The 16,210-nt window shown below is 40.1% G+C and overlaps 2 protein-coding genes across 2 annotated transcripts in view; one reads left to right on the plus strand and one right to left on the minus strand.

Moving 5' to 3' along the window:
• Positions 1-16,210, plus strand: part of CTNNA1 (catenin alpha 1) — a 195,404-nt gene that overhangs the window by 122,369 nt on the left and 56,825 nt on the right. Inside the window, exon 8 of the mRNA XM_064276791.1 lies at positions 15,960-16,040. Within this exon, the coding sequence (XP_064132861.1) occupies positions 15,960-16,040 (81 nt within the window). The remainder of the gene's footprint in view (positions 1-15,959; positions 16,041-16,210) is intronic.
• Positions 638-4,793, minus strand: LRRTM2 (leucine rich repeat transmembrane neuronal 2). Its single transcript, XM_064276864.1, has one exon. It carries the CDS (start codon positions 4,734-4,736, stop codon positions 3,222-3,224), a length of 1,515 nt encoding a protein of 504 aa, XP_064132934.1. The 5' UTR covers positions 4,737-4,793; the 3' UTR covers positions 638-3,221.

The raw sequence follows: 16,210 nt of genomic DNA on the forward strand, positions 1-16,210 counted from the left end.
TACCTGTGTTAGTACAGATTTTTGGTCTAAAAAATTGGTATCTTTGCTTTTTGATGTTGGGAGTGGGTATTCTCAGAGTCGTGTGTGGATTTGCAAATTTACCAGCCCGCTCTCTTTTCAGAAAGGTGATTGAAATCTCTGGCGAGCTACAGAAATGAATCTGAATGATTCCAAACTAGCTCTTGGTTGCTAGGTGGGTACAGTATCATAGCCTTCTTTAGCTTTTAGTTTTCATTTTTTCCCGAAAGATTTAATTATTTTTCTGGTTCCTGGTTAAGTGGTCGTTTTCCTCTAAGCTTGAAAATGAATTACCCCTACCTCCACCAAAAAAAAAAAGATGGGAGGAGGGGTGGGAAAGGGAGAGGATAAAACTCCACCAAAAATAATGAAAGCCTGAACACTGTGTTAACAGCATCTGCAGTGTTGCCGTGATGTTCCATCCTAGCCAGTTGGTAAAGAGAGCACAGATGCCCAACAGTCTCATCTTCAAACCTGTGCTGATACTGAAACACATATAGACCAAAATTAAATGAAACCCTGCCTTCTATAGGCAATAGGAAAGGGAAATTTGCTTTGTAAATGAAAAAGGAAAATACCTTTTTGACACTGTTACTCATTTTTTTCAGAGGACATTACCAAAAAAAAAAAAAAAATGGAGAGCAAAAAAAGAAATCTATTATTTTTCAAGGGAAAGTACCTCGGTGGCCTTGGTTATGCTGTTCCCCTGCATTACCATATTAAATAGCAGGCTTTTCCAGTTTGCTTTTTGCACGTGCATTTAGGATTTTGCCAGTTGGTGGTCCATTTTACTAACTGTAACCTTTAGGATTAATGTGGGGATCCCCAGCCAATATTTCTTACCCTTCCAACTCAAAGTTTGAATTAATTTTGGTGGTGGTTGAAATAATGGAAGATACTCCTTCTCCGCTATCCTTCAGGACTGATGAAATCTTGTATGCTTAGGGCAGTTATGATGTGACCAGTCTGTTCCCTGACAAATGGCTGTGGTCACCCTGATAACTGGGTTGGTAAATTTTAGCTCGTAGACCTCTTATTTGTAGGGAGCTTCTGATCCATCCCTTTGGTGGAGAAGCAGTGAGCTGCACTCTCTCCTGCTAAATCTGCTTCTGTCCCTGCCCAGGCAAGCCCAGGGCTGGCGTTAATAAGAGATGAAATGCTCACCGTTCAGAATCAGCTGGACTGGGTTGAGTCTTTGTCAGAGTAATCTGCCCACCTTAAAAAAATTAAGAGAGCCCATTTTACCATAATTTGTGATCTTATTTGCATTTTACTGAGGCACATTTTCTTTGAAATACAGGCATGCATTCTGGTAATATTAAAAAGTAAAAACGTTGATTAATTCTTAAGGGTTAAACTGTAGTCATAATGTTTTCAGTTCAAACCTGGGAGGAAAACATGCCTTGAATGAAGAATATCATTATATTAACGGTCATGTTTAGGAAAAGATAACTTTTTTTTTTTAAATGGTAGTGGTTTTCTCTAAGGATTTATGCCTTTTTTCACATAAGGTAAAATGGCAGTTGTAAAAATGCTCATTCTTCTAAAATTAAGTGAGTGCTCTGATTTCACAGATTTTGCTAGTACACATATATATCCTTGTTTATGGAAAAATTTTAAATGTGAATTTATAACTTGTATCGAATTCCCAAACACGTCATAGTTTCTCCACAGAAATCATAATTGAGGAAATGAAATACTTGTTCTTCCTGCATGAAGATGTGGCACCATTATCATTTGTTAATTTTGAGATGTTTATATTGATAGCACGAAAACCTCTCCCCCACCCCTTCAGCTCCTGGGCCCTTGCCCTGTATGATGGAGATCGTGTCCTGGCTGTCTTACAGTTGCAGTTAACCTGCTTCTGTGAGAGCCAGATTTCATAATGCTGCCTTTCCCCTTCGTCCTCTCTTAACTGCTGTGTGGCTGCAATAGGCATGTAAGGTGTTCTACCCATGAGAGGGTTTGACTGGGTAATATGTCCTTTCCTTCCCTTAGAACTGCTTTTACAATGTAGATATGTATGTTTATTAAAAGGTGAAGTTTAGCATATAATATTTTAGGAAGTGGTTTTTTTTCATGGTTCCTTTATAATGCATTCTAACAAGAATCAGTGTTATGCCTGTTGCTAGCCAATTATTTTTAATTTGGCTCTTTGAGGTTTGAAGATCAGGAAAAGGCAGAAGAAAGAGGTTTAAACCTTTTTGTCAAGGCATCTTTGATCATGACTGTTGAAAGAGGGAAAGAAGAGACTGTTGTGTGTATGTATTCCAAATGAGGAAGGGAGCGTGTCATAGGATTGTTAAATTGACTCAATTTATCTCAGATAGTTTTTAAATCTTTTTTAAAATATACATGTAAATATAGGATTTAGTAAATTAATTAGTAAAATGGTAATTACTAGCTTAAAATAATAGCCTAAATGCCACATAAATCACCATGTCCATTATAAGACAAGCTAGAGATGTATGATGTCAGTGTAATTATTTAGTATTGATTTCATTTTAATGAGACCTTTTCACAAACACTTGAATTTATTGTTTAAGTATATTAAAGAGTCACTCAGCTTATTAGAATTACATAAAGGGTTCTGAATTCATGATGTGGACTTTGATAATATCTACTAACCCAGGCAAAAACTCTGGAAAAAGAGTATTTAATATTCACCAGTCTTCAGCATATGTGAAAATCTACTTCCCATACTGGCAGTAGATTGTTGATTTTAGTTAATACCAAATTATCATACAAGAGAACTTTGCTCAGCCTCCTTTTAAGCAGCAAGCCAGTTGTGGTATGTGGGATGGAGTGCAATGGTCAAACAAGTATTGATCCCTGTCTTTTTCTGCTTAGTAGCTTCTTTCCAAACTGTGTTCAGTAGAAAAAAATAGCATATGGAGACCTTAGTGTAAATGTTTACACATGGTAGTATATAATTACATACATGAAACATCTTATTTTGAAGTGAGCATTTTTTAACTTTCCAACAGGAATGCAAATTAATGTGAGCATTGCTTCATTTAACACTTAAAATATGGTTTTGTTAAAAAAAAATTAAAAATACTTCAACACTTCAAAAACTAAGTCTCCACTTGGCTTGGAAAATTAGGCTTAATGTCACCATTGGTAAAAATTAGATATGTATTTAGCCCCTACTATGTAAAATAGGTTACTTATCTGATGTGATTTTTGATGACAGGTAGATATTATACTTCACATTCTTTGTATGGCAGCTGCTGACACTTGCACTGTCCATAGCCATTAATGATGATGAAGGGTCCTTCATGGGTGGCTTCATATTCATTATACGGTCCTTGGTCTGACATGTTTGACATATGGAGCCGTGTTTGGGATCGGAGCTGCCTGTGGTTCTGAATCATTGAGCACTGCCTAATTCTTCTTAAAGTGGGAGGGCAGCACTTCCTGGAGATGAACACTATAAAAATAATAAAAAAGAAAGAAAACAATAAAGCCATTGTTCCTGTAATTACCCGCTGAGTGAAGATGGCATTGTCTGGTTCAGGAAAGTGTTCCTCGGTGGTAACTGCTATGCCTGCAGTAGTTGGGATTTCTTTGTCTCCCACATGGTAACTTGATGAGCTTATTCTTTTTGTGTATTCAGTGGTTGGATCTCTATAAGTTGTAGCCATAGCAGTGACAGCGGTTGACAAATTCCAGCAGAGCTGAAATCCATGGACTGCATCTAGAATATCCTCTCCTTGGGTGTGGTCAGGGCTGTGGCATAGGATGGAATGCTCCCACCGACCTTGGAAACTGCCCAGCCAGGAGGCCAAAGCACATATTCCGGGGCTGCATTCCCACAGATTGCCAGAGAGGCCAACAGTCGTCAGGGATCTCAGGGAGTTTAAGATCTTGGAATCAAGGCTATTTAACTTGTTGTTATCCAGGAGGAGTATTTTAAGGTTAGGCATAGTTTCAAACACCACCAAGTCAATGGCTTTGATTTCATTTCCAGTCAGGTCTAGCTTTTCTAAAGTGCCCCAGGTCCACTCCATCCCACATGTCAAGTTGCTAATTTTGTTCCATTGTAAGAAGAGCGTGTGCAGACTGCTTAGCCGTAGGAAATGAGCAAAATTAATCTTCGTCAGCTGGTTGTGCTCTAGGTGAAGCTCTTTCAGTTTGATTAATCCCGCAAATCCATTGCGAGCCAAACTTCGCAAACGGTTTGTGCTCAAATCCAGAAACTCCAGACTACGACAGTCCCAGAACAGGCGTACTGGGATAGTCCGCAGGGAGTTGGACCGTAAATGCAAGGTCTGCAGTTTCCGGAGGCCGTAGAAAAGCTCTGGGTGCAGAGATGACAGCTGATTAAAAGACAGGTCCAAATTTTGCAGGTTGATTAGTTGGGTAAAAGTTGTGTTTGGCAAGTAAAATATTTTGTTGGAACTTAAGATTAATTCCCTAAGTTTATATAGTCCTTGAAAAGCATCTTCTTTTACTGTTGAAATTTGATTGTGGTCTAAGTGGAGCCAGGTAAGTTGACTGAAGCTGGCAAATTGATCCCTTTCGAGCTCCGCGATATGATTGTGCCTCAGGGACAGGCCCAGAGAGCCCTTGTCAGTGGTGTTTGGCACTGAGTGGAAGCCCTGAGAGTCGCAGTAGAAGAGCAGCTTCTCGCAGCGGCATTTGGGTGGACACGCCATACCCAGGGCAGGCAGCATTTTTAAAACCATACTCATTGCATATATTGCTGCCAGCATAGGGGCCCCTAATGGCCACTTGAAATGTAAGCCTGCAGAATATAATTTAAGGAAACAAGAAGATAGGATATTTTTCAGCAGATCATATGGGCTATTGGGGGAAAAAAAAAACAACAAAAAACAGCAACATTATGGTGAAGATTTCACTGCATATAACTTATTTTGCATTTGCTGCAGAAAAACTAACCTTGTTAGTATAACTGGAACAAAACTTGAATATTTAAAAATAGAATAAAACATGTCCCTGTCATCAGCATTATATGCTTTCAGATAAACCTCAAAATCAAAAAATGTGACAACAGTTTCACTCCTATATGTGAATTCAGTGGCTCATTTAAAAGCATGATTCCTTGCTGACTGTACAAGACATATGAATGCATGGACTTACCCATTCTTCTGAGCACATTGGAGGCTGCATTCAGTCGCGGTTCTTAGACTCAGCACAGTGAGTCTGTAAAAGGCTCTAACATGCAGGAGCCTCTGACCAGTTTCCTGTTTTCTATGTCCCAGGCTCTCTGAGTAAAATTTAATCCACCAGGGTGAGTTGTTTATTTTTCTTTAGGATATTCCTCTGGAAGGCACTGGCTTCATTTTCTGTGACCGCTCTGATCCTCTAAATCAGCTTCGCATATAAGATATTTTCTCTTCCTCCAACTGCTCAGCTGGTTAATCAAAGCTTCAGTCTTTCCGCAGCCGTTAGTTCTCTTGGTCTTAACTTGTTGATGGCAGATGGGCAGCTTGTTGCAGAGAAGAGCTCCTGGAGCAGCATGAGTGCATTTACTGAAAAGCTTTTCCGAGAAACGGCACAAGAATGGATTTGCTTATGTGCCGCGACCACACAGAACTGTATATAGGCTGACGTCACTGGGTGACGTGTCTTTTGTTTGGGTTTTCCAGAAGCTTTACTGTTACAAAGCGCCGTGCTTTGTAACAGTATTGGGGTTGTTGCAAGACCACCTGATTATAATAAAGCGAGAAAGAAGAACTGCTGACTTAAAAACATGGTATTCCTTCAGTGTAGGAAGCAGCAGTGAGGTTGTAATAAAGGCTGCATTCAAGAAGACCCGTCTGAACAGTGAGTGAGTCGGGTTAGCATAGTAATGATTTTTAATGCTTGCGAGAGCCAGTGTTAGACTGCCGATTCTGCACAGAGAGATCATCTAAATGGGCAGGAGCCTGCACGATTTATGAAGTGCTGATTTAATGCCAGACTGTGCAAGATAGTGCCCGCTGCTCTGGCAGTTTGGAAAGCTGCTCCTCAATCATCTTGCTGTCATGTTTGGTTAAAATAGAAGTATGACTCTGATTTGCTTTAGATGTGTTGGTAAACTAGCTAAGTGGAAGTGGCTTCTCTTGTCATTAAGAGCTTAACATCATAAACCAAGTATAAAGGGTAGGGGGAAAGATGCTTGCAAAACAAAACATTTGGTTATTTTACCCTGAGAATTTCAGGAGAACTCTCATTAAAAAGACTTCTCTCTGTCCTATTCTGTAACAATGTTTTATCATCATGCTGACTGAAGAATAATGCTGAGTTGATTTTTGATGTTCTACTAGGAGAAAAGGGTGGGTTGATGCAGTCATTTTAATACTGCATGCATTAAGCATTAACACTGGAGCAGAAATTATTTAGAATAAGTGATATAGTGTGGCTGGATTCTGACATGCTTCCTTGTATTTACCCCAGAACTCCTTCAACTGAAAGCCTCAGCTGATGCTGGGTTTGGGGTTGTGGTGCTCAAACAATAGAGCATTTTTGCACTGAATACTGGCACATGTAAGAACTGACTTGAGTCTTGTACTAACTGTTATAGGAATCTGTAGTGCATAAAAAAGGTGATTCATATTTTTTAATAGGATTTTTGCTTTGGCTGTTTTTACTTGACCTAACTCTAGCTTCTCTCTGCTGAATAGTATCGTCACTTTTTAGACTTTGGTTATGGATATACAGCTCCAGGTTTAATGTTGTATAAATGTGAAAAATGTTTCTAGCATGAGCCAGTGTCACATTTCCAAGCCTAACGAAGGTAAGGCCTCTTATATACACATCTTGACTTATTGATTTGGCCCTATATATCAGTTTCTCCCATACCACTGGCACTTATCCGCAGTAGGTCTTTTCTTAGACATGGAGACAGAAATCTCAAACCTACCCTGGCATCTGTGAAACAAGAAAATCATCAGACTGTTGGCTTCCTAGGGTTTCATCCCACTGGACAAGTTTAAGAAGTCACTGGGGTATAGTTTCTGTGTTGGAGTAAGGACTGGAACACGCCAAGGACCGTTCCTTGGGACCTTGTGTAAAGGTGCTGTGAACTGCCAAAATAAAGATGTGTCATTGTGAGTCCTCACAGAAGCAGGCCCCAAGATGAGATTAGAACTATAAGAGTTTTTTTTGGTGGGAAACACCTGGTAAGGGTAGAGTAGGCCAAGAGAGCCTTCAGACCACAAAGCAGGTCTAATACTTGTGCAAAGAGAGGGGAAGCAAAGAAGATTAGGTAGGCAGAGCCTCAGAGTGCAGCACAGTTCTGAGTCCTGGCCTCTGCCGGGCCCAAAGGAAGCCCCCCAGCTGAAGTTGCTTATGTCCTCAGGTATGAACCTGCGTTGGTACTCCCACTGTGTTCCTACTTTCTGGTTAAGGAAGAGGGGGAGACATGTCCCCTTTTAGACCCCAAGGACAACCATTCTCCCACTGACCTTGATCCTTTCCACACTCTGTAGGCTAAGTGTTCTTAACCTGCATCCACCGACAGAAAAATTTTGTTGCATTTTGTGCATTTTTCTGTAGATAAGGTTTATAGGTTTAATCAGATTCTTACAGGGCCTAGGACTCACAATGTTTCAGAACCACTGTTCCTCAGGAACTTTTCTCCTAAAAGTCCCAAGGAGGGGACTCTCATAGGGGTGGCCTCTTCTAACTTTTTTTAAAAAGGAAAAAAGGCCTTGTGATAGTGTAATTGCCATTATCGAAGTCAGCCACCCTCAAATGAAAAAAACCTTTGCTATGCAGGAGGACTGGATTAAATTCTTCCCTCAAGTAACAACTTTAGTTCCGTGTAGAGAAAAGCATTTGAGTCAATTGGATTAGAGCAACTATGATTAGGAATGAGCTATATGTGAAAATTTCTTCAGAAGGAAAAGTATCTCCTTCCCCTCAGACTCTTGGTTCCTTTCTGTTCTCTGGTCTGCTTGGCATACCTCTTATGTCTTAACAAATTGATACTACTTAAATTATATTATCCGAGTACTATTATAACAGATTTGTGGGCAAGGAAAATTGCCCAGAGAAGCACAGATGCAATCGAGAGTAATTATTTTTCGATGTATCTGGAGAAGTGGGTAATAATGCCTGCTGTATCACAGCACCCAGAGAACGCAGTTCCTTCTGGGCCACCAGCCACCTTTCTTACCTGCCTTCTCTTTGACTTCAAAAGGTGTACAGACTGTAGCGTCAAAGAAGATGTGATATTTGCCTTAAAACTGGTGGAGTATGCACTTCCATTGATGGAATTTTGTTACCGTTTTTAATCTTTACCTTCTTTAGCTAACAGGGCTAAACAGAAGCTCTTGTTCTTTCTGAACTAACCTTTTTCTTGGTTTCATTTTAGAGCAGCTTTATTATGCATACATATGCCTTTGACTTAATTAAAGTGACTTTTTTACTACTTCTGGAAGGTACTATCCATATCATCTGTTTCAGTTTTCACTGCTTTGGATGTTCGTGATAAGGCAAAGGAGAAGTAAAATCTAATCCAGCTCCTCTTTGTAGGTGGTTTTAAGCAAATCTGAGTCAAATGGGGGACTTAGGTGAAAGTAGTTGTCTGCATTCCTCTGCCTGAGAGTTTGCATTTAACACATATTACTGATTAAAAAAAAAATTAGGGAGAGTTATTTCCCCCACTTGAAGAAGCAGATGTATAGGCATATAAGTGAAATCTTCTATTGTGGTAGGGAGATAGTTTGATATTTTGCTTTATGCTAAAAGGCCTAATGTTTCTTTTAACTAATCATGCCCAACTCCAAAATTTTTAATACCCTGACCTCAGGTGCTACACAGAGGGACTCTGGAAAAGTCTTTTAAAATAAACCTTGTTACTTGGGGTCTTGGTTTCTACTTGGAGAATCTCTTCACATTTATTAATAAGTGATAGCAGTTTTTAGGGTGGAGATCCTAGATTTGGGGAGTCTTTTTGGCAACCACATACTTGGCCTATATTGTATTGAGACCCACATTAGAGTATATAATTTTACTAGTCCTTTTATTTTTTGCTTTTGGAGGGAGGAGAGAAAGAGGTTGGGAGAAGATTATGGGAAACCCTAGAGGATCACTGGGATTTGGCAGTAAACATGGTCAGTTTGTCTGTCTTCCCAAGAAACAGAACCTATGGAACAGAGGCAGATAGAAATGTAGGGAGTGATGGCTTCCCCAATCTTTCATGTTGGAGGCTGGCTAAAGAGTAGTTGAAAGTTGTTCTGTTGGTGGCTTTACATGTTTCCCCTTCCTGTGTGTGTAACATGCTTTTTTTATTCTGGAACATAGCCAAGTTTGGGTTTGTCTTTCTACCTTCTCTTTCTTTACATTTTGTGTTGCCTTGATTTAGATGTGTTTCCTCCTCCATTGATAACCATGTGCTGCGCAAAGCCATTTGCACAAGATAGAACTAAGAGTTAATCTACCCACTCATACTTATTTGAAGAATCCCCTTTTAATTTTAGTGGACTCTCTGACCCAATTGGCTAAATTTAAAGGGGGTGAATTTGCATGTATGTTGGCTAGATGCTATCAGGCTTGGTTCCTGAAGCTTGAAAATTTCATTCTCTCAGAATCCTCTGACCTTTCTTTGCTGTGAATTTTGTCATTTTTTTTCCCTGGGAAGAGAGGAATAGTTCTGATGTCTCAGGATTTGGTGAGAAGGTGCCACATGTTCATTGCGGTTCATTTACCGATGGTCATTTCTGTGCTATAGCAGCCATGTAACTGGACGTGGTGTAACTGTTAGCCATGGTGGGATACCCGAAAAGCCATGTTTCAGCACGATTCTCTGGCCAGAGCTGAGAAGCTTTTTGGAATTGATAGGCACCCCAGCAAGGTTCTGGGTGTGTTGTAGCGTTGAGCCAAGAAAAATGTAAAGGTGGTGAGTAGGCTAGCTCTGTCATCTGGGAAAATACCCAGGCAAATCTGTAAAGTACATTTCTAAACTTCTGCTCTTTATGGCAAAAAGAGAAAGAAAGGAGATATTTATTAGAGTCTCCTACCTTTTTTTTTTTTTAATTTATAGGATTAAATAGTAACATGAGGCAAACTAGAAATTGTTCTGTTCTTTGTAACCTAAGGAGAAGATACTCCTTAAAATGAGTTTGAGAATGCAGGTCTATACAACCATTTTATTCTAGGATTGAACTACTCAGCTTTTGCGTAGGGCTTCCAGTATTCCATTTATGCTGAGTCTGTCAACCATCTGTGGGCCAGGTGGAACAACCAGGGTCATATTGCTTCTCATGTTATATACTAACCGCATATTAAATGGCAATGCGTTGCCCAGTTCCCAGCAAACCTTTTAGTTCTACTTAGGAAGACATGAATTGACTCTTTAATAAATGCTGGTCTTCCTTGGTTTTCAAACATTGTTTTCTCAAGAGGCTCATTAATATTAAAGTTTCCATTCTTCTCAGAGTTATTTCCACCTGTGAGCAGGAGCTTGGAAATGACTTCCCTTCTAAAGTTCCTCACCCCCTACTTTACTTGAAGGCCTCTAGTCTATACGTGATAGCCTTAGTTTTTCTGTTTAGTACCTGAAAGTGGGGAGCCCAGGTGGCAAAGTGGCTAAGAGCTCAGGCTGCTAACAAAAGGGCTGGCGGTTTGAATCCACCTGCTGCTTCTTGGAAACCCTGTGGGACAGTTCTACTATGTCCTATAGGGTTGCTGTGAGTCAGAATTAACTCGATGGCACACAACAACGTGGAAGTGGAGGTGCTGCTCTAGTCCTTCCTGTTTCTTGTCTTGTGTGGAAGAGGCATCACATACCCATTCTGACTCAGGCTTTATGGAATGCCATAGTTCTTAGTTTCTTGACATTTGTTTAATTTTCTGGGAACTGAGGGTTACTCGTGCATCATGACTGGTGGAGGTCTTGTGTCTAATGAGTTAGGCCTACTTGTTAAATTAATCAGACCTTCCTGTTTTCTGTTAAATAGTCCTTAAATATTTAAGGGTTAAAACATTGGCTTTTACCTCCTCCTCTGCTCTTGCCAACGTTATTTTAAGTTAAAATGAGGATAGAAAGAAGTATTTGGGATCGTTTGAAAAGTCTTATATTTTCATTAATGATTAGTAGGCAGGAGACTGATGATTTGCCACATACATTACACACTAAATCCTGTGTCTGTCTGATTGGTCCTTGGTTTCTTGTTTAATTCATATCCAGTGGGAGACAGGCAGGCTCACAGGTAATTATCCCAGCATATGATCTGAGAAGGGCTGTGATGGGGAAGTGTGAGGTGCTGTGGGGAGAGAGACCTAACTTGAACTTAAGGCTGAAGTTGGCTAAAAGAAGCTTCTACAAGGAAGCGATACCTCATCTAAGGGATGGATAGAGGTTAAAAGAAGTGTGTGTGGGGTTCGGGGGAGGGGGCAGGAAGTATCCCAGACAGGTGAGTGAGAACATGACATGTCTGAAGAACCGAAATGCATGTGGATGGATCATAGCTGGAAGATGGTGGAGTAACCATAGTCATTGAAGTCATGGGAATGGCCAGGCTCCACCAGGCACAGTGTGCAGAGTAAGAAGAGAAGGAAGCCCCTGGCAGAAGAGTCTTGAAGAGAATCTTCAATTTAGAGCTTGTTTTTCCCTGGAAGCAGTGTGAAATGATATTTATCTTGTGCAGTTACCTTTTACGTTGAGTAGTTTTCTCTGGGCTCACCCGACCTTTGTCATATTATTTCTGGGGACTAAATTGTGCCTTGAATTTCCGCCAGCATTGCCAGGGACATATTGCACCTCTTCCTAGCTGTTGCTGGGAATTTGAGGCAAACTAATAAGGGGTGGAGTAGAGTGGAGTCAAGGAGTTGAGAAGGATGTAGGGTATGGGTGAGGAACTGGTGGACATAGTCACCTGCCACAGCAGTGAGACGTGGTGTCATCTGTGGCAAAGGCTGTGTGTATATGTGGTTGGTGGATTATGAATTTGTTATAGGAGAACGTTTGCTCTTTCTTAGGCAGTAGTCAGTTCTCTGAAGAAGACAGGCTTCTTTCAGAGGTCACCATCAAAATGGAGTAAAATCCTCCAGGAAGTTCTATTTCTTCTTCTTATTTTTAAAAAAAATCAATGCCTATTTTAAATGTAATCTTCTCTGCATCCCTTGCATTTACTATTCTAATCCGCACTTAGGTCATTCAGAACTCATATCAGGTCCTGCACAGTACAGGGTATTGCTGTATTATATGTTGTTCTGAGTAATTTTATCTCATATTATAAACTGCTTGAGGGGAGGATTATGGCTAGTTCTGCCCAATCCAATGGCTGCTTAGTTTGTTGAAAGAAATAGTAGTCTGTCCACACAAGAGTAAGGTGGAGTAGCTCCTTCATGCTTCTGTTAAAGATGAGCTTGAAAAGCCTTTTTACTATCTCAGCCAGAACTGTGTGGCTAGAGGCCATCATCCAGCTGGTAACATTTGCCTCTCCTCAACTCAAGCAGATTATTTACTTGTTGGAGAGAAGCTTTATGCTGAAGCCTGTCATGGATTGAATTATGTCCCCCGCAAAATGTGTGTATCAATTTGGCTAGGCCATGATTTCCAGTATTGTGTGGTTGTCCTCCATTTTGATTGTAACACCCTTACACAGGTCACATTCCTGATCCAGTGTAAAGGGAGTTTCCCTAGGGTGTGGCCGGTACTAGTTTTTATCTCTCAAGAGATAAAAAGGAAAGGGAAGCAAGCAGAGAGTGGGGGGCCTCATACCACCAAGAAAGTAGTGCCAGGAGCAGAGCGCATCCTTTGGACCCGGGGTCCCGGTATGGAGAAACTCCTAGTCAGGGGTAAGACTGATGAGAAGGCGGACAGAGAGAGAAAGCCTTCCCCTGGAGCTGACACCCTGAATTTGGACTTTTAGCCTGCTTCACTGTAAAGAAATAAATTTCTCTTGGTTAGAGCCATCTACTTATGGTATTTCTGTTGTAGCAGCACTAGATGACTAAGACAAGGCCCTAAACATGCCCTGTCTTTTTAGTTAGAAGGCCCTTTTGCCACTCTTTGATAGGAATACCTTTATCAAAATTGTGTGAACCTGGGTGGTGTCTTTGCTCAATAGAATGGAATCTCTCAAATAGGTGGGAACTGAGGGTTACTTACATTTTAAAGTTTCCGTGCTACTTCCAGGAAGTTATTATGCTACAGGATTGCCTTTTCTAACATTGTTTGAGCAAGTTTACTTTTGCCCAGCTTAAACTAGAAGTAGAAAAAATCATAAGAGCTTTAATTTAATTGAGAATTAAAATTTTGATTTGAAGATCAGCAGACTTTACCAAGCTCAGTGTTAAGGCTGTGTGTGTACTTACCCGTATTATATTTTAAATGGTTAGAACCATGAATTTGCTTTGTGGATTCCTTTTTTTTTTTTTTTTAAAGGGCTGCTTGATTGAAAAGGTGGTCTGTCTAGTATAACGTAAAAGGTTCCGTAAATAACTGCAGCTGAACTACCCTTCCTGATTAATGAGGCACAAACCTCTATTTCCTGCAGTAAGGAGAGAGACAAATTGATTTTTAGGGTAGTTTGACAAAGATGGAATTAAGAGATTCATGATGTGGGTTGTATCTTAAAGTGAATTTCGCTGTGTGAATATAATTCCCTCAAAAGTCAAGGACAAGAACTTGCCTTTACATAACTTTCAAAGTAAATCTTTTTACCCAAATTCAAGAAAATTCCTGGGCATTTGAGGCATAAGGGAATTGGGCTCTCCTGAGGTCACTGAACAGTCCAGCTTTCGGGTTTCAAATTCCAAATGTTTTCTGGAACAAATGATCTATTAAGAAACTCTCAAAAAATGTGGCTGGAACTTTACTATGTTTTATTGGGTTTATTTAGAGAAGTTTACTTGAAGTGAGTACTTGAGTGTCTAAGGAATACTGAGATTTTCCTGGTTAAAGCTTTAATTATGAGGTCAGTTTGATTTTTGATTCAGTTGTGGCCACTTTTGCCTTAGACCTTGGTATTTTGATATTTGAGATTGTCAGTAACTAATGATACTTTCAGTGTGACTCCTGTTCTGACTGAAGGCCCTGAATAAACCACAGCTTATTTCTGCAGGTAGAAATTCTCTTAACTGAATTTGTTTTTGTTGAGGGTGACTTTTTCCCACACTAATACAGTGAACTGTTTAATTTCATTAACAGTATAGGAGTATTGGGGGGGCAAAGTGAAGGATGCAACCCTGACCATATTTGATAATGACCCTATCAATCTCTCACTTGTATTTCAGCTGTTAATATTCATAAGTCCCCCCTTGTCTCCGTTTTGTTCTCTACTAAATAACCTATGAGGAGCCCTTGTGGTACATTGGTTAAGTGCTTGGCTGCTAACAAAAGGATGGCGGTTTGAACCTACCAGCTGATGTGTGGGAGAAAAGACCTGGCAATCTGCAGTCTTGGAAACTCTATGGGGCAGTTCTACTCTGTCACATGCTGTCACTATGAGTCGGAATCAATGTGATAGCACACAATAACAACAAATAACTTGTACCAAAAAAAAAAAAGTGTCGCCATGGAGTTTATTCCGACTCATAGCAACCCTATAGGACCAAGTAGAGCTGCCCCCATAGGGCTTTCAAGGAGCTGCTGGTGAATTCAAACTGCTAACTTTGTGGTTAGCAGCCAAGCTTGTAACCACTGTGCCACCAGAGCTCCCAGATAATCTATAAACCAAACACCCATTGCTGTCGGGTCAGTTCTGACTCATAGCTACCCTATAGGATAGAGTAGAACTGCCGTATAGGGTTTCCAAGGAGCGGCTGGTGGATTCGAACTGCTGACCTTTTGGTTAGCAACTGTAGCTCTTAACCGCTGCACCACCAGAGTCCCAGATAACCTATAACCTACCTCAGTATTCCTTCTCCTTTTTCCAGTACATAGTAATGGGGGCAGAGGGACAAGTGGCATTGTCTCCGTTAAACAGATGGGGGAGGTTAAGAGGTAAAGTGAGTAACATATGTACATAAAAGGCACTCAATAAACATATAACCAGCTGTCCTGATCCCCAGCCACTCATCTGCTGTGCTGGTTTACCCCTACCAAAATGGTTCAAGAGGGCACCCAAAGGGAGAACATAGGGCTAAATTCCTTGGTCCACTGGCATGTCTCCTATGATTACTAACATGTTTTACAGAAAAAAGGCATACTTATTGGCCTGGACAGCCTGTGGGAACAAACTTTTAATATATTTCATAGTTTAACCTAGTTGATGTCTTAAAAGTTACTTTCAGAGGCATGGCTACCTCTATCTTTGATAATTGCATTTGTCTCTTTTCTTTCAATCATAATCTATTTTCATTTTGCTTAAAATGTTGCCCGGGCAAATCTCAACACGACCCGATGACCTCTGGAGAATGCTGATTTACATACCTCTCTAGCAATGGCTAATATATTCTTTGCTCTGCAGTACCATTGCATTAAGCATAGCCTAGAATTTAAAAAATACGATTGAGGTAATTTTACAAAACACTCTTAATTCCAGCCGTGTAGTATATATTAATAACTCTGACCCATCAAGGTACATTTTAGTTTTAAAATTTATTTTCACATTGTTTCAGTGCCAGGTGCCATCTTTCACATCTTGACATTCCTCAGATCTCAGAGTTCATCAGAATCAGGTGTGACTTGTTCTTGCTTGCAGTTTAAGGAGAGTGGGTTCATTAGTGAAAGTGGTGTAACATGAACCTTAAATTAAAATACAAATTTAATTTTTAAAGCCAAACTTTAAATGAAAGTCTTTGACTCTTGGCTTCCCTTATTTTGGCAAAACGACCTCAATTCTAATCATCTGATAATGTGGAGCCTAAGAATAGTATGGTTGGGTTTTTATGGGCAAAGACACATAGTTTTTCTTTTTATTTTCCAATTTTGAATTAAAAAAAATGTGCTTTTTTTAGTGTTGATTTAAACATAAATAACTATGGATTATTAAAGTTCTAAATTGTGCAACTCATCCCCCCCCCCACCCCCGCCCCAGGCTGGACGTAAAGAAAGAAGCGATGCACTCAATTCTGCAATAGATAAAATGACCAAGAAGACCAGGGACTTACGTCGACAGGTAAGCTGGAAGAAAGCACCATTTCTTGCCCAAATTCTCAATTTTGTAGTTTTGATTAAAATCTCAACGAATACTCATATATTATTAGGAAAAAGGGTAGATTTTCTCTGGAAAGCGACTATCTCTGCCTGTGTATTTGGTAATAAGCTTCTAAATGGCTAATCTCACGG

The sequence above is a fragment of the Loxodonta africana genome, chromosome 2 (assembly GCF_030014295.1).
Source record: "Loxodonta africana isolate mLoxAfr1 chromosome 2, mLoxAfr1.hap2, whole genome shotgun sequence".
NCBI lineage: Eukaryota > Metazoa > Chordata > Mammalia > Proboscidea > Elephantidae > Loxodonta > Loxodonta africana.

Excerpts from the sequence above, each read along its gene's own strand:
- LRRTM2 (XM_064276864.1), bottom strand. The coding sequence starts at position 4,736 with ATGCTGGCAGCAATATATGCAATGAGTATGGTTTTAAAAATGCTGCCT.